Here is a 24862-nt window from a genome sequence, read left to right as displayed (position 1 = left end):
GACCACAATGTTATGGGAGAGTCATGGTGGCCACACTGTTATGGGAGGAGTCATGGTGACCACAATGTTATGGGAGGAGTCATGGTGGCCACACTGTTATGGGAGGAGTCATGGTGACCACACTGTTATGGGAGGAGTCATGGTGGCCACACTGTTATGGGAGAAGTCATGGTGACCACAATGTTATGGGAGGAGTCATGGTGGCCACACTGTTATGGGAGGAGTCATGGTGACCACAATGTTATGGGAGGAGTCATGGTGGCCACACTGTTATGGGAGGAGTCATGGTGACCACACTGTTATGGGAGGAGTCATGGTGGCCACACTGTTATGGGAGAAGTCATGGTGACCACAATGTTATGGGAGGAGTCATGGTGGCCACACTGTTATGGGAGAAGTCATGGTGACCACACTGTTATGGGAGGAGTCATGGTGACCACAATGTTATGGGAGGAGTCATGGTGGCCACACTGTTATGGGAGGAGTCATGGTGACCACAATGTTATGGGAGGAGTCATGGTGGCCACACTGTTATGGGAGGAGTCATGGTGACCACAATGTTATGGGAGAGTCATGGTGGCCACACTGTTATGGGAGGAGTCATGGTGACCACAATGTTATGGGAGAGTCATGGTGACCACAATGTTATGGGAGGAGTCATGGTGACCACAATGTTATGGGAGGAGTCATGGTGGCCACACTGTTATGGGAGGAGTCATGGTGACCACAATGTTATGGGAGAGTCATGGTGGCCACACTGTTAATACACTTGATAAAGCGGAGACTGTATTTCCGCGAAACGCGTTGTTTTAATAAATTTCCACTTTTCTAGCCTATGTGCTAATGTTTTATCCCTATTGGGAGGTTCCCAATTCATTTTCCCACCGCCGTGCCGTGTAGGTAGCTCTGCAAGCAGCGTTTCGGCGTTACTGGGCAACAGATTTTTCAGTTCCTGGAGCGAGTGACGTCACTTCCGCCCCGCTTCTGAGCTCAGTATACGGCTCGGCTAAGTGGGACAAGGTGCATCCGGGCTGAGCACGCTGTGCCGGCCACATCAAATCCAGGTGAGACCTGTCCTATTGGAGTATTCTATAGTCAAATGAAGGACTCAGAGCGCCCCTTTTTCTTCTTTTTTTCCTATTTGTAGAGACTTTCCTGGGAGCAGCCGAGCCTGAGACCGTGGGGGCCTGATCGCACTGGGGCGCTTGCACTACCCCTATGTTGCCTTTTGAACTTTTATATATAAAATAGGAGCTGTTCACTGTCAGTTTTGCTATGCAGTAAAACAGTCAAAAACTGTCAGTTTTATACTGTCAAGTGGGAACACAGCTTTATAGTAAACTCAAATTTCACAGTTTTTTTTCAATCAGCACCCAAACTTTATAAATGGGGGGTGAATCATATAACTAAGCTCATATATTATCTCAATTTTCACCTAAAGCCTCATACACATCATACACACACCCGACTTAAAGGATACCCGAAGTGACATGTGACATGATAAGATAGACATGGGTATGTACAGTGCCTAGCACACAAATAACTAGGCTGTGTTCCTTTTTTTTCTTTCTCTGCCTGAAAGAGTTAAATATCAGGTATGTAAGTGGCTGACTCAGTCCTGACTTAGACAGGTAGTGACTACAGTGTGACCCTCACTGATAAGAAATTCCCCTTTTTACCTCTTTCTTGCTCTCAGAAGCCATTTTCTGCTAGGAAAGTGTTTTATAGTTGTAATTTCTTATCAGTGAGGGTCACACTGTAGTCACTTCCTGTCTGAGTCAGCCACTTGCATACCTGATATTTAACTCTTTCAGGCAGAGAAAGAAAAAAAGGAACACAGCATAGTTATTTGTGTGCTAGGCACTGTACATACACACGTCTATCTCATCATGTCACTTCGGGTATCCTTTAGGTGACTGATAACGACCGCCTCAGCCGATAATCAGGCGTGTGTATGGCAGCCACCAAACCTAACCGGCGAGCGATCCGCTAGGCAGATCTACTCCCCACCAGGGACGCTGATCCCCCACCGATCCCATTGCTTGCGCTGCTCCTCGTCTGCTGCGTGACGACACGAACGCGCTGCTCGTCGTCCTTCCATCGTTCCCCCGCATAGCAACACATCGTGTTGTCAGCTACACATCTGACACGCACGAGTGCGGCCCAGTCTAGCAATGTCGCCCAAGGGGATCAGGTCCAGGCGACATGAATTGAGTGTGTGTACTTGGCCTAACTATAAGGAGACATAAATCATGAGTTTAGCTACATAAGGAGAGAAAAATCAAGAGATAAACCGATCCAATTTCCTTTTTCTCCTAGGTGATATTTTAACACCTTCTCAATAAAACGCATTTTAACCAGCAAGCAAGTAAATACTCAGAAAACTTTTACAGTACTTTTTACCTTTTTGGTACTTTTTCAATAGCAAAAAAGATGAAAAATGATCTCCTAGGAGAAACTTAGTAAAAAAAAGGAAAATGGATCGGGCCCAGGGAGCGACAAATCGTGAGAAAAACAGGTAACTAGAGATAATAAATCAAGAGATAAATAGGTAGCAAGTGACAAATCAGGAGATAAAGAGGTAGGTAGTAAAGGTGCGTACACATGCACTACGTCTGCCAACGACGGGTGCATCAGACCCTCCCACTGGGCGGACTTTCAGCCGACAGTACGATCCGATGAGCGGATCGTTCAGAAACAGCCTTATCAGTCTGCCGGCAGCGCGTACACACGTGCTACTGTCGGCAGAACGCCTGCCCGGCGGGAGAGTCCGGCGGACCTGTGGTTGCCGGCGGTAGTGCATGTGTGTGTACCTTAATATCAGGAGATAAACAGATAAGAGTTGCCTCATTAGAAGGGTTTTGTGAAGAAACCCCATGAGTAGGGAAGGTGTTGCCTCCAAGGTATTTTATTTTTATAAACAGCTTTAAAACAGAGCCAACCTGAAGTGGAATTATCACCACATTACATTACATGAATCCCCCCAAAAACAGCGGGCAGCATTGTTTTCCCCCCCTTTTTGTGCTTTCTTTTTACTTTCAAACATAAATGTGAGTCTCTAGTATACATATCATTTTTCTGGTAAACAGTCAGCTATATATCACACAACGCACATGAAATAAACAGATGAACCCAATCACAATCCATCTATGCAACAGTTTTAGACTGTGATTTATTATGTAGCCCCATTACTGAACACAAAGAATCAGGGCCGTTTCTGTGCCTAGGCTCTCTCTAGGGCACCCTCTAGTGGACAGGGCGCAGTACTGCACTTTCTCTAGTATATGCTAATGTTTGCAGTGCCCCTGTAATATCTTTCAGGTACCAGCATTCCCTGTAGTGTAATCCGTGGCTAATTCTACCTTAGTCATTCTCTCCACTCCCCTCGCCATAGCGTGTGCGTTTATATTTCAGGAAGTGTGAGGGGTGGGAGGGTCCTAAGCTGTTACGTCAGAAACGACCCTGCGAATGACGTAAGTACAGTCCTGGCTCTCTGTTATAGCATTAGAGTTTTATAGTATATAGTAAGATATATTGCCATAAAGTCCACTTTGGTGATGAGATTAAAATACATAAATAAATATTTTATTTCCGTTAGGTATGTCCTCATAAGAGCTGTTGATAGGGTAGCTGAAGATTGAATCAGGCCTTAATACCGTTCACGATCTGTGTGCCTTGGTGAATGGATAATTGTGTCTGGACAACTGGATGCTGTGCTAAAATGAACAAATGAAGGTATAGCTGTCATTGTGCCATAGTCAGGGGCTGGGGTGTAACTAGAGGGGAGCAGCACCTGTGATTTGAGAGGGGCCCAGAGCTGTGGGGGACCCCAACTACTAACCTTCCCTTCCCCCGATACAGGAGACTGCTCTTCAGATCAGGGGTTTCTGTGGCTACACTTGTTATAGGGGTGAAGATCATGATGGCTACACCTGTTTTATGACCCTTGTGAGATGGGCCCCCAGGCTGTGAAAGGCACCGGGGGGAGAGGGGGGGAAGGGGGGGGGGCACCATCAACATTTTTCTAGAGGGCTTCATGAATTGTAGTTACGCCACTGGTCGGGTGAACTGAGAATAAAAAAGGCAGCCAAGGCCTAAAATGTGCGCCAATCACAAATCAGCAGCTGTTTTGTGCAATGACCCTTTAGTGAAAGCGCAGCCATGCATCCTTTAAATAATGGCCTCAATTCACTGAGCTTATCTCCTGTCTTTAATAACGTTTCTAGAATGGTCACCATGGTGATAAGGCATGTAGCATTCAGGAAAGATTTTGCCTTAGGCAAACCTAAAGCTAACTCTTCTGTCTTTAAGTTAAGGTGAGATCTCTAAGTTAATTCTTCAATCCTTAAAATATCTCCAGAATTCTGAAAATAACTACAGAGGAGGTAACTTAGCTACAGAGGAGGTAACATAAGGAATGGAGAGATAAGATAACTCTCTCACTGTGTGGAGGCAAGTTTTCTCTTGCCTTATTATCTCCAGCAGGATCTTAGTGAATTGAGGCCATTGTTGACATTTTCTGTAGTGCTTTGCAGAATACACAAAATAATTAATGTCAGTAACTGTCCCTCAAAGGAGCTCACAATCTAATAACCCTACCATAGTCATAAGGTCCGTACACACTCCGGACTGGAGGCAACGACGGGTCCGTCATCACCTCCCGCTGGGTGGGCGTTCCAGCGACAGTCCGGCGTGTGTACAGTCTGTCTGCAGACTGATACGGCTGTTTGTGAGCGATCCGCCCGGCGGTGGGCGCTGGAACGCCCACCCAGCGGGAGGTGACGACGGACCAGTCGTTGCCTCCAGTCCGGCGTGTGTATGGACCTATAGTCTCATTTCCCTACCTTGTCTGGGGCCAATGGGGGGGGTGGAAGCCACTCAACCTACCAGTATATTTCTGTGGTGTTTGAGGAAACCGGAGTACCCAGAGGAAACTCACACAAACATGGGGAGAACATACAAGTTCCATGCAGATACTGACTTGGCCAGGGATCCTGGGACGCATTTCTAAGTGAGTGCTAACCACTCGTGCTGCCCAGATATTAAGGGATAACTCCATGAAGTATCTTGCACCTCATACAAAGAAAAGGCTTCAGCCCACATCTAGTTGCCTAGAAATGCACTGCTCTGAGTTTCTGGAATGAGGACAAAGCACAGAGGTATGTGGATCCAGCATGAACCTACTTCTGTACTTACCTCAGGTATCTTTGCCTCGGGCCAGGTATGCTTTAACTCTATAGTAACCAATTTATTTAGAGGCCTGTAAGTGCTTCAGGCCAGTTTATTTTAATACATTTTTTTTTATTTGTTATTTGTTACATTTCCTACTAATTAGTACTGCTCTAATGTGTTTTTATGGCCACTTGTCACTAGGGGGCAGTGTGAGACTGTAGCTCCCCACAGAGGTATCACCTGCAGCCATCAGAAGTACCCCCTGAAACCATCGACAGAGGACTTCTGCTTTTAGTTTCTATATCCTCTGCTAGCAGAGAGACATCAAAGCATTCCAAGACTTTACAGCACAATGAGTTCTGCAGGCCAAAAGCACTGCACTTATCTCAAAGGGGATAATTCCTTTGAAGTTGCTAATGGTTTAAGTGGGTGGCAAATCGCCAGGGATGTACCACTAAAAACCATGTGCGGCTGCTGTATATTGTTTCAGCCATTTCAAATCCTATCTGTGTGTGTGAGCCCAGCCTGTGGTGAATCAGCCAAATAAAGGCATTTATAATAATCTGAATCTCCACTGTCCTACTGCTATGACTGTGAAGTTTTACCCTCCTAGAACAGATCTCTCCCCTGTTACTCATGTACCTCTTCTTTCACAACCTCTGTACACCTCTGTGTGAGGCTGGAAGCAGCACAACAGAGATTCGATGTTACTTTTGACTTCAAGCGCATCTGAGATGAAAAACTAACTATAACAAGTAGCTTGTCTATATATCTTATCTAAAGGTTAGATAGTTTACACAGCATATCTAGCTGCAAACAGCTTCAACAGAGCATTATTATTTCTTCCTGTGATACAATGAGGGCAGCCATGTTCTGTTTGTCACATTACACACAGGTAAGCTGATCTGCATCTCCAACCCTCAGCCTGTGACAAATTCACTTCCCTCTCCTCCTCCCTCCTTCCCTCTGCCTCTGAAATCTCTGGCTAGTAACCTCCCCCTCCTCCTGCCCAGACTGAGCTCCCGTGAGCCCTTGCTACTGTCTGAAAATGCCAAGGCACTCTGAAAAACTGTGGGCGAGGCTTGTTTAGTTCATAGAGAATTAAAGTATTAAAACAAAAACAAAAAAAGTATTTGGCTTGAGGAATGCCCTATAAACTATAGGAAAGGAACACAATTATGCAATGAGTAAAAGTTTATCTCGGATCCACTTTCAGTCTTTGTTTTCTACACATGCCGATACCTGTCAAAAACGAACAAAGCCTGCTTTCCTTAGCTTTTCTATGGCAGCGTTAGGACTGCCTATTAGTGTTGATGACCACAGGCAAACTGCTAAGATAATCGCAACATAAGACAGTCAGGCCTGAAAGCATTATGTCTTGTTTTGCAACAAAAATTAATCAGGTCTGGCTGACTCGAATCTACTTTCATAAAATGTAATCTGCAGACTAATGTACAGTATTATGGCTCAGGACAGCTTTGAAGTTCAGAATGGAAAGTGTCTTTATCTCTGTGTCTTTAGAGTGTTTCATTCTGGTTTCACTTTAACCCTATTTCAGTATATTGAGGGATTTCCCATTCCTCTTGCAGTTTTAGCATGTGCTGGTCTGAGACTTAGCTCACATAGAGCGGTGCTTCTCAGCGTTATTTTTGGTATGTACCCCTTTTAAATCTCTGTGCTCGCTAAGTACCCCTGTAGTAGAGATTACCTCGAGGCGTACATATTAGTGCGCCGCCGGTGAACTGGGCGCTGGGTGAAGGCGTTAAATACTATTCCCCTTCCAACTCATAGCAATTAGGAGGGAGAAGTAATTGGGGGGGTCGGCAATTGACGGGACCACATATTACCCTTGCGCAGGGTGCGCGCATTAGTGCTATAGCGCCGCCCAGCTCAGCCGCTCAGCACCTGGCACCGAAACCACCTGCTTCAATCTTGCATACCACTTGACACAAATATATTTAAAGGAATACTGTAGGGGGGTTGGGGGAAAATGAGTTGAAGTTACCCGGGGCTTCTAATGGTCCCCCGCAGATGTCCTGTGCCTGCGCAGCCACTCACTGATGCTCCGGCTCCGCCTCTGGTTCACTTCTGGAATTTCAGACTTTGACGTCTGAAAACCACTGCGACTGCGTGGCCGTGTCCTCACTCCTGCTGATGTCACCAGGAGGGTACTGCGCAGGCCCAGTATGGTCTGTGTCTGCACCATGCGCTCCTGAGGACATCAGGGGAAGCAAGGACATGGCAACGCAGGCGCAGTGGTTTTCAGACTTTAAAGTCTGAAATTCTAGAAGTGAACTAGAGGCGGGGCCGGAGCATTGGGGTGTGGCTGCGTGGGCACAGGATGTCTGCGGGGGACCATTAGAAGCCCCGGGTAAGTTCAACTCATTTTCACCCGACCCCCCCTACAGTATCCCTTTAATAGTAGTATTCAGGAATTGGTTTTAAACAGTTTCCAGGTATTTAATATTGCTTTTAATTAGCTAAAATACTAAATGTAAGTTGCAATTTTCATAGGTTTATAATTTTCTAAAACTCTTAATTTGCTACACTGCATTAACTACATCAGGCCCAAGTAACCCCTGAACCCATCAGAAGTACCCCTGGACCCATCAGAAGTACCCCCTGGACCCATCAGAAGTACCCCCTGGACCCATCAGAAGTACCCCCTGGACCCATCAGAAGTACCCCTGGACCCATCAGAAGTACCCCTGGACCCATCAGAAGTACCCCCTGGACCCATCAGAAGTACCCCCTGGGGTACACATATCACTGGTTGAGAAGCTAGGCCATAGAGGAACGGCTTTCCTTTCTCTCTCCTTAATTAATTGGCTGGGGTTTTATTGCCTTGCGTTTCATGCTGTACACATGGCCATATTGCCGCCCATCCTTGTTTTCTTTGCAGACCTTTGCTGAGGTGCATTCAAGGTTTATCATTGCACGCCGGGGCAGGTCTGGTAATTGTGCTGTGCTACCCAACCATTGGCTAATCTAAAGGTCTTTAAGAGGGACTCCAGCACAGAAACCTCTAATCTAGGCTGTGCAAATGTATTTCCTATTTTATTTGTACAAGCCTTTCCCAGCTGGTGTTTTTTGAGATTTTTACTTCATAATTTCATTTCTACAATAATCATATACATTTTGCTCTGTATTTTACACTGTAAAAAAGAGCAGAGCTAATGACCCTTTGAACTTTCCTGCAGTAAAACCTTATCTCAAGCTGTCACTCACTGTTTCTTGTTTGTTTAACTGCTTAAGAAAACAGAACTATCTTAGACCCACATTGGATCGAAGGGCTCAGAGAAGCTCTTTTGCATAGATAACAACTGAAGTTTCTTTATGCTGGGAATACACGTTTCGTTTTAGCCTTCGTTTCGATTGTGCCTTTTGTCCTTTTCGATCCCGAAATAATCGATCGTACGGTTAATATCACCACCCACGGTTTCGTTTTTTTTTTTCTATTCTGATGGTTTCGTTTTTCCAATGATCGAAGGCTGCAAAGAAACGAAACGTAGTACAGGGACGGACGGCATAAACGAATATATAATCGATCTGAACAGCCATCAAGCCTACCAATGGCTCGATTAGATGGATAAAGAGAGATAATATCAAACATGTTCGATCGCTAGTCGTTCGTTTTTGGGGTCTATTAATCGAAACTATAATGAGATTATGACTATTTTCACATACGTTTTCAACACTCGATTCATTTACCAAACGAATCGAAGGCTAAAACGAAGGCAAAAACGAAACGTGTATTCCCAGCATAAGTCTTCCTATACTGGAAACAATATGAGACTCATATCTGTGCAGGTAATGTTCTATTTCATAGCTGTACTACACATACAATTCATTGTATCATAACTTTTTGCTTCAGGTTTGCTTTAAGTGTGGAGAAAATGTTTTAAAATTAGACTCTGACTGAAAAAAACAGCATGTTTGCATTACTGATTCCAGCTTATGCTGGGCATACACGGCACGTTTCTGGATGCAATTATGCGCCGGATGGAGCCGCTGGCTCGATATCGGCGCTCGTCCGCGCGTGCCCGTACACACGCTAGTCCCGTACACACGCTAGTCCCGTACACACGCTAGGCCCGTACACACGCTAGGCCCGTACACACGCTAGGCCCGTACACACGCTAAGCCCCTACACACATGCTAGGCCCGTACACACGCTAGGCCCGTACACACGCTAGACAGGCTGGAACGACGGGTCCGTCAGACCCTCCCGCTGGGCGGGCGTTCCAGCGACAGTCCGGCGTGTGTACATCTGTCTGCAGACTGATAAGGCTGTTTCTGAGCGATCCGCTGCGTTCCAGCCTGTCTAGCGTGTGTATGGGCCTTTACAATAATGACACTTGACTTGAATTGTTTACACTAAGATACTGTGATAAGATCACTGTGATGGAGTGCTACTTAAAGTGGATCCGAGATGAACTTTTACACATTGCATAATTGTGTTCCTTTCCTATTGTTTATAGGGCATTCCTCCAGCCAAATACTTTTTTGTTTTTGTTTTAATACTCCAAATTCCCTATAAACTAAACAAGCCACGCCCACATGTTTTCAGAGAGCCAAGGCACTTTCAGACAGTAGCAAGGGCTCATGGGAGCTCAGTCTGGGCAGCAGGAGGGGGAGGTATTACTAGCCAGAGATTTCAGAGGCAGAGGGGAGGAGGAGGGGGATTAGGTTTTTTTGCTCAAGATACAGATAAGCCTGCCTCTGTGATATGTTTACAAACAACATGGCTGCTGTCATTGTATGACAGGAATAATCAATCATATTCTATTAAAGCTGTTTTCAGCTAGATTTGCTGTGTAAACTATCTAAACTTTAGATAAGATATATCGACAAGTTACTTGTTATAGTTAGTTTTTCATCTCGCATGCGCTTTAAGACCTGCACATGGTTGATAAGCAGTTAAAAAGGGGGGGAGGGGGGGACAACCAGTGGAAGACAGGGGGAATGTTTTAGAAGCCGTGGGGAACTTGTTAGCGCATTTTCCCAATGGGTTTAACATATCCTATAGCTAATTTACTGTCAGTACAGACACAGAGTAACAGTTCATATTGTAAATATTGGAGGTGATATAATAAAATGGGGCTAAAATCAATCAAATAAAATGTATTGCGTTATTGATCGAGGACTCAGTTTTACACTGTTTAATCATGCTTAATTGGAATTTCAAATCTCAGCCAGGACACGATCTAGCAAGTTAAGGTCAAACCAGAGCTGCTAATTGCTTTAGATAGTAGAGGGAGACACGTGACATCATCTCAAAGGGACCTGCGGGGATTCAAAGCAGTGCAGCTTTATTAACAACAAATTGTAGAGGTAGCATTATCATCAAGCCAAAGCCTACACACAATGGTGTCTGATCTCCGTATTGACAAGTAAGGCCGTACTGACAGTAAATGACAGTAGCTATAGGATGTGTTGAACCCTATTTGGAGAACACATAGGGTTCAACACATCCCCATGGCTTCTAATGCTGGGAATACACGATACGTTTTTCAGCAGATTTACTGGCCAATCGATTTTCTGATCATTTTTCCGATCAGTTTCCATTCACTTCTATGAGAAAATCATTCAGAAATATGATCAAAATCAGATCGGACCTGTTGGTAGTTATCTATCGAGCCATCTATCTGTGTATTCCCAGCATAAAACATTCCCCCTGCCTTCCACTGCTTACAACCCCTTTTGTTTTTGAACTGCTTATCAACCATTTGCAGATCTTACTAGCACTTCAGTACAGTGATGAGTCATACCTTAGGGCCCGTTTCCACTAGAGTGAATCTGCATGCGTTTTACATAGTTACATAGTTACTGTACATAGTTATTTTGGTTGAAAAAAAGACATACGTCCATCGAGTTCAACCAGTATGCAGTCTGCATAAAGATTTGCATAACCAATATAAATCAATGGGCCTGTTTCCACTTGTCAGACATTCTATGTGGTGGACTGTGCAGAAAAAATCGGCACAGCAGAGCCATCAGAATTCGCACACCGCAAGGTCAGTGTGCAATTCGCCAGTAATGTAATAAACGCATGCGTTTTCGTTATGCACATTTTTCATGCGAATTCGCATACGTTTTTGCTTAAAATCAATGTAAAAGCACACAGGCACTGACATGGTTAAATTCGCATACTTACAAACATGCAAATTTTAACGCGTTTTCGCTTTAAAATTCGCATACAAACGCATACGAATTTGCATCCGCATGCAAATTCGTTTTCACGTTTTCCGCAATGGAAACGGGCCCTTAGTGTAAACAATACAAGTCAAGTGCCATTATTTTACAACCGATCTGAAATCAGTAACGAAAGCATTCTGTGTTTTCAAGTCAGAACCTCATTTTAAAACATTTTCTCCAGGACATCCGAGGGGAAAATAAACCGATGAGAGAACAACTGTATCTATCCTCCTCCTAAAAATGACTTTTTAAGCTATACCACGGTTTTGTTTTATATTTGAATCTAGTTTTTAAGATTTTACTGTTTCATTGTATCTGTTCAATGACATCTTCATTGAAGTATGCTAGAGCTCAAATCTAAGAATTATTGACCCTTTTTATCTCTTTTCTGCTTTTGGAAGCCATTTACTGACAGGAAAGTGTTTTATAGCTGTAATTCCTTATCAGTGAGAGTTATGCTGTAGTCTGACCCAGTCCAACCCGGACAGAAACTGTCACTTGCATACCTGTTGTTTAACTCTTTCAGTCAGAGAAAGAAAAAAAGGAACACAGCCTAGTTATTTGTGTGCTGGGCACTGTACATACACATGTCTATCTCATCATGTCACATGTCACTTCTGGTATCCTTTAAGTATGAATACACTAAAATATTGTGGATTAAAAAAATCTTTTATTTATGGGGGAAAGGGTGGTATGGTGACTTAGTGGCTAACACTATTTATGTGCAGTGTTGGATTACAAATTCAGGACATAATCTACATGGAGTTTCTATGGTTTCCCCACGTCTGTGTGGGTTTCCTTGGGGTACACTGGTTTCCTCCTACATCCCATAACCACACTCGCAGGTTTATTCACCTTTATCACAGAGTGTAGCTACAGAGATAGGGGCCTCGGTGAGAAATTCCCCCAGCACTGTGTATATGGTAGTTGCATTCAGAGCAGGATCATCCAGAAGGCAAGCTAGGCTGGTGCCTGGGGCCTAGTGAGTTTCAGGGGGCCCAACTCCCACATTCTCTGCCCTGTCTCCCACCTCAGATTGCCAAAAGGATCATCAGGATGAGGCGAAACTACTATTGTGCCTAGGCCTCAATTTGTCTTAATCTTATAGTGTACCAGTGATGAAGCGCCCTTGTGTATTTTACCATATATATCAGTGGGAATATTAGAGAAAATACCTACCCTGCTCTCTGTTTCATCCTTCACTGCTCAGCCTGCTTGTTATCAGCCCTGATAAAATCCACGACTGAGCATTCAGTCTGGCTTTGCTCAGGAATCATTATAGCGGAGTCTGTCTTCTCTGATGTCTTTTGAAGCACAAGCCTGCCCCCTTCTGGTTCTGCTTTCCTGTTCTGTATATTCACAGCATCACAGAGAGCTGTGATGAGATGGGAGGAACTGCTAATGTAAGGGTATATTATTTTTTATCTATATTTGTTAGTCATAAGAGCTTTCAGAAATGGTGATTTCATTTTGCACACAGCCCACTAAATATTATGCTTTACTGATGAACTGTGTTTTGCGTGGCGTTTTAGTAAAAAAAAACACAAAAAAATTGGCACACCAGAGCGGCACAAATACCAGGTATAGTATTTATTTTGTAAAAACTATCGGGGGATATGTTTATATTGTGCCAAAGCGTTCATCTCTGGTTTCATTTAATCCATCATTGGTTGCATTATACCATGCGCCAAAGACTGTTTTTCAAAGGCTGCAGTGTGAAAGAGGTATAAGCAGGGGAAGAGGTATACAGAGGTTATCTTATATAGCAATTTACAGTCACAACCTTGCATTGCTTATTGCTACACCAGAGCAGAACAGTGCTGGGCTGAAATTACGCATGAGCGTAATTACGCATCGTAATTCAATGCAAATTTACGTGTAAGTGCTACGCGTAACTTACGGTCCTACGCGTAAGTATTTACGCGTAAGCAGTAAAGTGGAATCGTAATTACGCTGTCTACCGTAATTGCTAGGTATACGTAATTTTACGAAGACTTACGCGTAATTTTACGTGTCATTACTAACGTAAAAACTCCCCTTTTCTAAGAGTAGCCAATCAGTCAACATCCTAAGCAACCAATAGTATCTTCTCCCGCCCTTCAGTATACAAGCGTACGTTTTGGCGCATACGAATGATGTGTACGCAATAGCTATCATATTGACGGCTATTGCGTACAGATCGTCCACATGCGTCAAAAAGTACGCATTAATGGGTATTACGGCACTACGCGTAACATCGTAGCGTAAGCGCCTACATTACGGTATCTGCGTAAATTAACGCGTAATTACAGTGATGAACCGTAGATAATTTCCTACGCCATAACCGTAATTGCGTAATGCGTAATAGCGTAAAATTACGCGTAATGATCCGTAAGCGTAGATTTTTCCATTACGACCAGCACTGGAGCAGAATCCTCCACAAGGCAAACTAGGTACTGCTCAGCCACTGCCTCCCTAACATAGACTATGGTGGGGACGTTAGATGGTGAACTCCTTTGAGGGAGACGTTAGTGACATACAGTGTACAATGTAATCTGCGAAGAGTTGCAAAAAATGTCAGCACTACGTAAAAACACAATAATAATTTGCTTACAAATTGTCAGAAATAGACTTTTCTAATAAGGATGCCAGCTTCAGCAACAGACTACAAAACCTCATCATTGCTCTTTGTGAAATAAACCATCTATTATGGCAGGGCAAAGTGTAATAGTTACGTGCTGTAACTCATAGCAGCCAATCCGATTTAATACATTTTATTTTTTTGCTCATGTGGCTAACTCTCTTAGCTATGGGTGACTACTGTAGGCTGCACATTATTACTGTTCTCTGCTGTAGAAGTCTGATAATGGTGGAAAATAGTTCCCTGCAGAGCAAAGTGACATAAGCAATAGCAGGTAAAAGTATAACAGGGACATAATAGGCCATAATATAAAGTAAGAGGCTGGACAGCGACATGATCTGTATGAGAACTAGCAGGGATTTCATAGCTCTCATGGTAATATATAAGCCGTGCTCACTGGTGACTGATCGGATATAGAAGTAGGATAGATGTATGATTCATCAACACTCAAGCCTTAACGAGGTGACGTCATGTAATTATTCGGGATCAATGAACGAGTGGACCCAAGTCTGAGGGCTGGTGCACACCGAGCGGCTTTTTCAGCGTTTCTGCAGCCGCTTGCGTCTGCGGATCCGCTTGGTCAATGTATCTCAATGGGGTGGTGCACACCAGAGCGGGAGGCGTTTTGCAGAAACGCATACTCCCGGGGTGAGGCATTTTTTGGATTTCAGATGCGTTTCTGCCTTAATGTTAAGTATAGGAAAAACGCAAACCGCTCTGAAAAACGCCTGTTCAGGGCGGTTTTGCCGGCGTTTTTGTTACAGAAGCTGTTCAGTAACAGCTTTACTGTAACAATATATGAAATGTACTATACTGAAATCCGCTGCAGCAATCCGCAAAACGCCATAGAAAAATAAGAAAAAGCGTTTCAAAACCTGCTAGCATTTTGCGGATCTGCTAGCGGTTTTTGGTGTGCACCGGGCCTAAAACAGGAAGAAGGGAAAACTGCAAGCTCAATCTACTCCCTGGATCATGGCCCCTCCTGCTGCACACCCCCCACCCAGCAGAGTAAGTGTAATGCCCCCTCTACACCATGCAATTCCGCGTGCGATCAATCTAATTCGATTAAATTCGACATGTCTGATTGGGATTCGATTGGTAGTGTGGTCGATTTTGCATTGATAACTATGCAAAATCGACCACACTACCGATCAAATCCCAATCCAATCCCGATCGGACATGTCGGATTTAATTGATCCAATTGAATTCGATCCAATTGAATTCCATCGATCGCACACAGAATTGCATGGTGTAGAGGGAGCTTAAGAGTATTTACTTGCTTCCGTTCCTTAGGGTGGTTACTAACTCTCAGCAGTCACTTACTCTGCTGCGTGCCCAACTCCTGATGTACGTCATGTGATTGGGAGCCAGAGGGGAGCAGCATAAAGCGAGTAGCTGCTGGGAGGAAGACTGCCCAGGTCTGAAATGGGTGTTTAGACTTAAAAAACTAACTAGCCAGTTCCAGTTGCTTAAGACTGTAACTGTCAGAGGTGGGTTCCTCTACATCTGTCTTTGAAATAGCTTTGTAAAGTGCTGTAGCTTGGGTAGTCAGCACCACCAATCTAAAGACAATGTCCAAAGGTAAGCCAATACTCAAAAAAGACTAGTCAGTTCTTACTCTTCATATCGAAGCATAACCAACCTTTTCTGGCTACTAAAGAACCCTTCATCGGTATCATGGGTTTACTCCACAAGCCTAAAGTTGTGCTCAATGCTGCATGTGAATGTCTCAGGTAATCTATCACCTAGCATCACCATGATGAAGGGGTCTTCTGTCGTCCTGAAATAATGGTTATGATTCTACATGAGGATCACCTATACCTCTGGGTGGTGCCACTTCTAAGTGTAAACAGCCGCTACCTTAGGCCGTACCTTGAATATCACCTTGATTGTTTCTAAATACAGATCATGGTGGTTACTCTCTACTCTAGAGAGTTTCAAAAATTAAAGCAGATGTGTGATTGGTTGCTATGGGCAGGCCATAGAAAGTTTTGATGCCTGATAAATATGATGCTTGCCTAATCCTCTTTTACTCCTCCCCATAACATTGTATTTAGCTCAGAAGCAACGAGCTGGAGGCAGACACAATGGAGGTTTTTTTCTTAGCTCAATTGTTTCGGCTTTCTGGCAGACCACACTTAAGTTCATTTTAATGGGAGGATAACAATATATTTGTTACATTGGGTGTATATTGAAGTGGGTTAAGCTTGACGCCCAGCACATCACTTACACAGCTTTCTGTCCACTTTCTCCACAAGTACACACACCACAATGGACCAGACCAAGGCACAGGAAGTCCATAAAAGGTAGACCCATAGTTAGCCAATCCGAGGCTATGTCATTGCTACCAGCACTTAGTATTTTAGTCGTATTCAGCCCGAGGGTGAATATGGAGAGCTGCTGTGATAGTTGTAGTCAGGGCAGACCTTCTGCACCAGTCTGTAATCTGTGGTGTAAAAGGAAACATACACACAAACAATCTTAAAAGGGTGTGAACATGTCCAAGCGACCTTGCTACGGGTTTGCTGCTGATGGCAGGTCTTTGACGGATCGTGAGGACACAGGCCTGTCTTAATTGCTTTATCTACTTTTTCAAACTCCACGCGGCAGTTGAATATCTTTGATTCTTTCGCTTCAGCGTACATCTGCTGCTCCAGGTCAAAATCTAGGACTTTGGATGGCGGGACAAGACTAACAGAAACATTTCCCTGCCCGGTTGAGTTGTGAAGGAAGAAGACGCTGAAGGAACCATTCCCATGATCCACCACCTTCCCAGTGATAAGGAGGTTTAGCTTCACAGTCTTGATATTTGAATAAAAATCCCCCCAACCAAAAACTTTCTTTGCTCTTCCAGTTGACCTGAGCACGGACTGACGTCGGACCCTTGCTGGAACTGGAGGGTCTTGATTGTGACCTATCTCTGAAAGACTGTTCAGAACATCCCAGAATTCAGGAGAGTTGGAGAGAAGTTGAAGGACCGTAGAATTTAACGGGCTGGAATTTCGAGATCTGGTTGGAGAGTTTGCTTTTCTCCGAGGGATACGAGGCCTTGATTGAGGTTTGGTTTCTGACTGGTCTTCATCTTCAGGATCACCAGGCACATCTTCTTGCCCACAGATCACCTAGTGAAGGAGATGAAATAAATTACTTTCAACAGAACAATTACAGATTAATAAAAAATAATTTAAAAAACAATGGTTATTATCTCTCTAGGAACTGATGTGAGATGTTCAGGCCAAGCAGCTTCTGCAGCTGTTGCCTTGAAATACCTAGAGCCTGATTCACAAAGCTTTTCTTTTAAATTATCTCCCCTTACTTATTAACTCCCAATTTATCTCTCCTATGACTTAACTCATGATTTAGGTCTCCTTAAAGGACAACCGAGGTGACATGTGACATGATGAGATAGACACATGTACTGTATGTACAGTCAGGGCCGGTTTAAGCAACAATGGGGCCCCAGGGCAAAATAAACCTGGGGGGCCCCCCAACATATACCCCGGAACAAAAATCGGCATTAGGGGACCTTTTTGCAGCTGTTATAGTCAGGGTGTGAAGCCCCAATCGGTCGGAGCTCCACGTTCTGGCTATCCCAGCCTGCATGGGGGACAAGGGATTAAAAAGTTTCAGGAGGGGGGACCCCACATAATTAAAAAAAAAAAAATTCCCACACTCTAAGCATAAAAAAAAATTGGGAAAATAGGAAAAAATGCCAGGGATCTTCATGCAGCCATATTGCGGCTGTATAGCGATCCCTGGTCAAAGCGCTGTGGCTGCATATGGAACCCCTGGAAACCCCGTCAGGAAATTTATTGCTCTTTCTTTTGATGCATGTAAAATTACACTACCGTTAGGTTTGCTACTAAAAGTTTACCGCATTTAAAAGTATACTTTTTTCCTTCGAAAATTTAAATTCGATTTTCTCAAAAACTATAAGGTCTTTTTGAAAAATTGTTTTTTTCCTCTTATTCCCAATGGTCCCCTTAACATATCCTGCCAATATAGGGTTTCTAGCATTTAAGGTGGATTTGCTATTAACCATTAAAGTCGGCAGGTTTTTAAATGTGTATTTTTTTTCCTTTGAAACTTTAAAATCGATTTTCTCAGGAACTATAAGGCCGATTTGAAATATTTTTTCCTCTTGTAGCCACTGGGGGCCCCTACAAGCTCTGGTGCCCTGGGGAAGCTGCCTACTTTGCCTCTATGGTAGCGCCAGCCCTGTGTACAGTGCCTAGCACACAAATAACTGTGCTGTGTTCCTTTTTTTCTTTCTCTGCCTGAAAGAGTTAAAAATCAGGTATTCAAGTGACAGTTTCTTGTCCGAGTTGGGACTGGGTCAGACTATAGCATAATCCTCACTGATTAGTAATTACAGCCATAAAACACTTTCCTGTCAGTAAATGGCTTCTGAGAACAGGAAAGGGATAATAAGGGTCAATAATTCATAGATTTGAGTTCTAGCATACTTCATTGAAGGTGTCATTGAGCAAAGAAAGACAATGAAACAGTAAAAACTTAAAAACTAGATTTAAACATATAATAAAACTGTGGGATATTTAAAAAAAAAGTAATTTTTAAGAGAAGGAGGATGGATACAATTGTTTTTCTCAACCGTTTATTTTCACCTCAGATATCCTTTAACTGACTTAACTCATTGTTTAGCTCTCTTCATCTAATTTAACTCATGATTTAGCTCTCCTTAACTGACTTAATTCATGGTATAACTCTCCTTAACTGACATAACTCATGGTTTAGCTCTCCTTATCTATTTATCTCATGAATTATCTCTCCTTATTTGTTAATCTCCTGCGTTAGCAGTCAGTTATCAGTCACATATTCCCTAGCATAACTGAAATCAGTTATCAGTCAATATTATATCAGCACCTCAATGTATAGGAAAAAAGTTGAGTCAAATGGAGATAAGGCCGCGTTACCAAAACAACAAAATACTGTCAATAGAGAGGTAGCCACATAAGACATGCTGGGTCTATTCATAAAGTAAAGTTTAGCAGGAGAAACGGAAAACAGTCTAAAAAATAAATAAATCTAAAAACACACCTAAGAGCAGATTGAAAGCAGGAAGAGGAAGAGGGGGGGGGGGGACGACGACGACACTGCACTGATGCACTGACAATAGTGCATTGTGTGACCCCTTGCTTTTGGATCCTTTGACAAGTGGAGCTCTTTAGATGTGCCCGGCCCGCATTTAGTTCCGTTTTAAAGCAAATTTCAAGCTGGTATGGGGGGGGGGGGGGGAAGGAGTTAGAATTTTCAGTTTTAGTGATCAAGTAAAAAGGTGACATATATATGCATACCTCCCAACTTTTTGAGATGAGAAAGAGGGACACTTAAGCCACACCCCTGATCACTCCCCTAACACACCCCTAGTCACGCATACAATAAAGATTTCATAAGAAAAATATGTTGTGTCAAACACATTTTTTAGTAGAAAAATATATATATTTTATATAGAAAGAGGGACAAAGTCCTGAAAGAGGGACAGATGAGGAGGAAAGAGGGACAGGGCACCCAAAGAGGGACTGTCCCTCCGAAAGAGGGACAGTTGGGAGCTATATATATGACACACAGTAACAGTGACATGGATAGAAAATCATGGGCCCCAGTGCAAAATTTACAATGTGAGTCTCCATTACAATTTCTCCCCCCCCCCACACACACACATACAAATCCTGCCTACCAAAAACAGCAGCTATGAAAGATGCATGAGATTGAATTGGGGACAATTTATAAATGATTAGCACTGTGGAGAGCACAGTCATTTGTAATCTACCACTGCAAAGGTGCGTACACACGCACTACAGCCGCCAACGATGGGTCAGACCCTCCCGCTGGGCGGACGTTCAGCCGACAGTAGTGGCTCAGCGGATCGTTCAGAAACAGCCTTCCCAGTCCGCCGACAGCGCGTACACACGTGCTACTGTCGGCAGAACGCCCCCCCCCAGCGGCAGGGTCTAAAGGACCCGTCGTTGGCGGCCGTAGTGCGTGTGTACGCACCTTTACACTGATGCCGAGCCCTAGAGGGGCCCCCTAGAGCAGGGACCCATTGCAGTTGCAGCCTCTGCAACCCCTATGCCTACACCAGTGCACAGAAGTACAGACTAAAGATGGATGCAGCCCTAATCACCTGCAGGTTGTTAGTAACACAACTGAGAATTTGTATTGGAATTTCCCCTCCAGGATGCTGGCTGTAGATCCTCCTCTGTGGACTAACTTCAACTACCTGCTAAACAATATATTTATGCGAAGAGAAAACGCAGCAGGCAGCACAAAGGTGCTCATGGGAAGAACAATTCACTGCTAGTACATAAATCAAATGCCCCTGAATGCTCTTTTATAAGCTAACAGAAAAGGCCGGATATAAAACTTGCTTCTAAAATACTTATAAAAACAGAAGTCTTGATTGCTTGTTTGGGTTTGGATAGGAAATATGTGTAGGAGCCACACACTGCCAGTGTCAGTATATCTTGTCAGCTGCTATGACAACATAATCTTCCCCACACTAGAAAGGCCTGCTCTGCGTGGAGGGGCTACAGATAGGAACAAGGGGGACCTGACTTACAAAGGAAAGCTACTTACTGCTGTCATTGGTAGGTTTGCCACTTATAATCCGCCATACCAGTATCTCAATAACTGCCACGCCTCCTCCTTCCTGCCTGCACCTATCAGTGTCTCTGTGCTGCCACGCCTCCTCCTTCCTGCCTGTACCTATCAGTGTCCCTGTGCTGCCACGCCTCTTCCTTCCTGCCTGCACCTATCAGTGTCCCTGTGCTGCCACGCCTCCTCCTTCCTGCCTCAGTGTCCCTGTGCTGCCATGCCTCTTCCTTCCTGCCTGCACTTATCAGTGTCCCTGTGCTGCCACGCCTCCTCCTTCCTGCCTGCACCTATCAGTGTCCCTGTGCTGCCACGCCTCCTCCTTCCTGCCTGCACCTATCAGTGTCCCTGTGCTGCCACGCCTCCTCCTTCCTGCCTGCACCTATCAGTGTCCCTGTGCTGCCATGCCTCCTCCTTCCTGCCTCAGTGTCCCTGTGCTGCCATGCCTCTTCCTTCCTGCACCTATCAGTGTCCCCTCCTTCCTGCCTGCACCTATTAATGTCCTGTGCTGCCATGCCTCCTCCTTCCTGCCTGCACCTATCAGTGTCCCTGTGCTGCCACGCCTCCTCCTTCCTGCCTGCACCTATCAGTGTCCCTGTGCTGCCACGCCTCCTCCTTCCTGCCTCAGTGTCCCTGTGCTGCCATGCCTCTTCCTTCCTGCACCTATCAGTGTCCCTGTGCTGCCTCAGTGTCCCTGTGCTGCCATGCTTCCTCCTTCCTGCTTGCACCTATCCGTGTCCCTGTACTGCCACGCCTCCTCCTTCCTGCCTACACCAGTTTACCCTATAGAAATACTAAATAATAATGCTACATTGCCCAATCCTACCCCAAATGTCAGTAATCCAATATTATTTAATTATATTATAAAAATTATAATTTTTTTATAATAAAATAATAATTGTATTTAATTATTTATTTTGTCCCGAGAAAGCGAGAGACAGGGAGAACTGGCAGCAGAAGCTCTACTCTATATAGCATACCTTTTACAGAATGTGCTGCCATGTTGCTCAGAATGCAAAGTCTCATGAGTTTTCCAGTAATAAAACACAGCCATATATACAGTGGGTTGCAAAAGTATTCGGCCCCCTTGAAGTTTTCCACATTTTGTCACATTACTGCCACAAACATGCATCAATTTTATTGGAATTCCACGTGAAAGACCAATACAAAGTGGTGTACACGTGAGAAGTGGATCGAAAATCATACATCATTCCAAACATTTTTTACAAATAAATAACTGCAAAGTGTGGTGTGCGTAATTATTCAGCCCCCTGAGTCAATACTTTGTAGAACCACCTTTTGCTGCAGTTACAGCTGCCAGTCTTTTAGGGTATGTCTCTACCAGCTTTGCACATCTAGAGACTGAAATCCTTGCCCATTCTTCTTTGCAAAACAGCTCCAGCTCAGTCAGATTAGATGGACAGTGTCTGTGAACAGCAGTTTTCAGATCTTGCCACAGATTCTCGATTGGATTTAGATCTGGACTTTGACTGGGCTATTCCAACACATGGATATGTTTTGTTTTAAACCATTCCATTGTTGCCCTGGCTTTATGTTGAGGGTCATTGTTCTGCTGGAAGATGAACCTCCGCCCCAGTCTCAAGTCCTTTGCAGTCCCCAAGAGGTTTTTTTCCAAGTTTGCCCTGTATTTGGTTCCATCCATCTTTCCATCAACTCTGACCAGCTTCCTTGTCCCAGCTGAAGAGATGCACCCCTAGAGCATGATGCTGCCACCACCATATTTGACAGTGGGGATGGTGTGTTCAGAGTGATGTGCAGTGTTAGTTTTCCGCCACACATAGCGTTTTGCATTTTGGCCAAAAAGTTCCATTTTGGTCTCATCTGACCACAGCACCTTCTTCCACATGGTTGCTGTGTCCCCCACATGGCTTGTGGCAAACTGCAAACGGGACTTCTTATGCTTTCTGTTAACAATGCCTTTCTTCTTGCCACTCTTCCATAAAGGCCAACTTTGTGCAGTGCATGACTAATAGTTGTCCTATGGACAGATTCCCCCACCTGAGCTGTAGATCTCTGCAGCTCATCCAGAGTCACCATGGGCCTCTTGACTGCATTTCTGATCAGCGCTCTCCTTGTTCGGCCTGTGAGTTTAGGTGGACGGCCTTGTCTTGGTAGGTTTACAGTTGTGCCATACTCCCTCCATTTCTGAATGATCGCTTGAACAGTGCTCCTTGGGATGTTCAAGGCTTTGAAAATCTTTTTGTAGCCTAAGCCTGCTTTAAATTTCTCAATAACTTGATCCCTGACCTGTCTTTGACCTGTCTTGTGTGTTCTTTGGACTTCACGGTGATGTTGCTCCCAATATTCTCTTAGACAACCTCTGAGGCCCTCACAGAGCAGCTGTATTTGTACTGACATTAGATAACACACAGGTGCACTCTATTTAGTCATTAGCACCCATCAGGCAATGTCTATAGGCAACTGACTGCACTCAGATCAAAGGGGGCCGAATAATTATGCACACACCACTTTGCAGTTATTTATTTGTAAAAAAAAAATGTTTGGAATTATGTATGATTTTCGTTCCACTTCTCATGTGTACAGCACTTTGTATTGGTCTTTCATGTGGAATTCCAATAAAATTGATTCATGTATGTGGCAGTAATATGACAAAATGTGGAAAACTTCAAGGGGGCCAAATACTTTTGCAACCCACTGTAGGTATTTAGCACTAGGGTGCAGATATGACATGACAAACCATTTGTTTTTCAGGTCAAATGGGAGATCCATCAGGACTATCAAACTCTGCTAAGGAGCGCCACCTGCTGGCTCAGCAACACTACACATAAAGTATTCAGATCTAACACTTCATAATTACCTTATTAAAATACTTTTTTTTTTTTAAAAAGCGTCTAGCACTAAAAAGAGTAAGTACAATAAAAGGAAAAGGAAAAAAAAAACAGATTCCACTTAACATATTCTTCTGTTCATACTATGGGCTCGATTCACAAAGCGGTGCTAACCCAGTTAGAGACTTTAGGGGCTCGATTCACAAAGCGGTGCTAACCCAGTTAGAGACTTTAGGGCCTCGATTCACAAAGCGGTGATAACCCAGTTATCACGCCTAAAAGACTTTAGGCGTGATGACCTTTTCACCACTGAGTTATCACCGATTTTTCCTGCTCTTCGCGCGAAGTTACCGCGCGTAAGCGCGTTCGCGCGTACGCGCGTAAGAGAGCGCGCAAAGTCCCATAGGGCTTAATGGGAGCTTCGCGCGAAGCGTCTGGTGTTGCGCGCGCACTTACGCGCGTACGCGCGAGTTTCTTCTTATCATGCCTAAAGTGACTTTAGGCGTGATAAGGGCCTTTTCACCATGGTGCTAACACTTTGCACCGCTTTGTGAATCGAGCCCTAGGTGTGATAAGTTTAGGCATGCTAAGTTTAGATAAGTGTAGATCGCTTGCAAAGTCCCGCACGCAAAGCAGCACCATTAAACTCTATGCAAAGTGCACCAGACTTTGCTAGCGCAAAACTTTTGATCAGCTGTGCATTGCGGTGCTAACCCAGTTGGTGCTTAAACTTATCATGCCTAAACTTATCACACCTAAACTTATCACACCTAAACTTATCACACCTAAACTTATCACGCCTAAACTTATCACGCCTAAACTTATCACACCTAAACTTATCACACCTGAACTTATCACACCTAAACTTATCATGCCTAAACTTATCACACCTGAACTTATCATGCCTAAACTTATCATGCCTAAACTTATCACACCTGAACTTATCATGCCTAAACTTATCACGCCTAAACTTATCACACCTAAACTTATCACACCTGAACTTATCACACCTAAACTTATCATGCCTAAACTTATCACACCTGAACTTATCATGCCTAAACTTATCATGCCTAAACTTATCACACCTGAACTTATCATGCCTAAACTTATCACACCTAAACTTATCGGGCTCGATTCACAAAGCGGTGCTAACCCAGTTAGAGACTTTAGGCATGATAACCATTGCACCACTCTGGTGAAAAGCCAGTTTAGGGGCTCGATTCACCAAGCGGTGATAACCCAGTTATCACGCCTAAAAGACTTTAGGCGTGATGACCTTTTCACCACTGAGTTATCACCGCTTTTTCCTGCTCTTCGCGCGAAGTTACCGCGCGAACGCGCGTTCGCGCGTTCGCGCGTAAGAGCGCGCGCAAAGTCCCATAGGGCTTAATGGGAGCTTCGCGCGAAGCGGGGACGCTGCGCGCAAAACTTTGCGCGCGGCAACTTCGCG

The 24862-nt window shown here is 44.2% G+C and overlaps 1 protein-coding gene and 2 long non-coding RNA genes across 4 annotated transcripts in view; 2 read left to right on the top strand and 1 right to left on the bottom strand.

The window, feature by feature from the left end:
• The window catches only part of LOC137541852 (uncharacterized), a 156251-nt gene extending 148090 nt beyond the window's left edge, over positions 1-8161 (top strand). The window contains exon 3 of the long non-coding RNA XR_011025291.1: positions 7739-8161. This is a non-coding gene — a long non-coding RNA (uncharacterized lncRNA). The remainder of the gene's footprint in view (positions 1-7738) is intronic.
• A 2331-nt stretch (positions 8162-10492) lies between these two features.
• Positions 10493-17185, top strand: LOC137541851 (uncharacterized). The gene is made up of 2 exons (XR_011025290.1): positions 10493-10565; positions 16629-17185. It is a non-coding gene; the product is annotated as an uncharacterized lncRNA (long non-coding RNA).
• The window catches only part of NXPH3 (neurexophilin 3), a 95438-nt gene continuing 86084 nt past the window's right edge, over positions 15509-24862 (bottom strand). Inside the window, exons 1-2 of one of the 2 annotated variants that reach the window (XM_068263392.1) lie at positions 20588-20620; positions 15509-17112 (exon numbers count right to left, since the gene is read on the bottom strand). In XM_068263392.1, coding sequence (XP_068119493.1) covers positions 16363-17112; positions 20588-20596 — 759 coding nt within the window. In that variant the 5' untranslated portion in view covers positions 20597-20620 and the 3' untranslated portion in view covers positions 15509-16362. Of the gene's footprint in view, positions 17113-20587; positions 20621-24862 lie in introns of those variants that run through there. The other variant, XM_068263391.1, reaches the window with a different exon arrangement.

Source organism: Hyperolius riggenbachi, chromosome 12, assembly GCF_040937935.1.
Source record: "Hyperolius riggenbachi isolate aHypRig1 chromosome 12, aHypRig1.pri, whole genome shotgun sequence".
Lineage (NCBI taxonomy): Eukaryota > Metazoa > Chordata > Amphibia > Anura > Hyperoliidae > Hyperolius > Hyperolius riggenbachi.
This window is presented reverse-complemented; position numbering and strand designations above follow the sequence as displayed.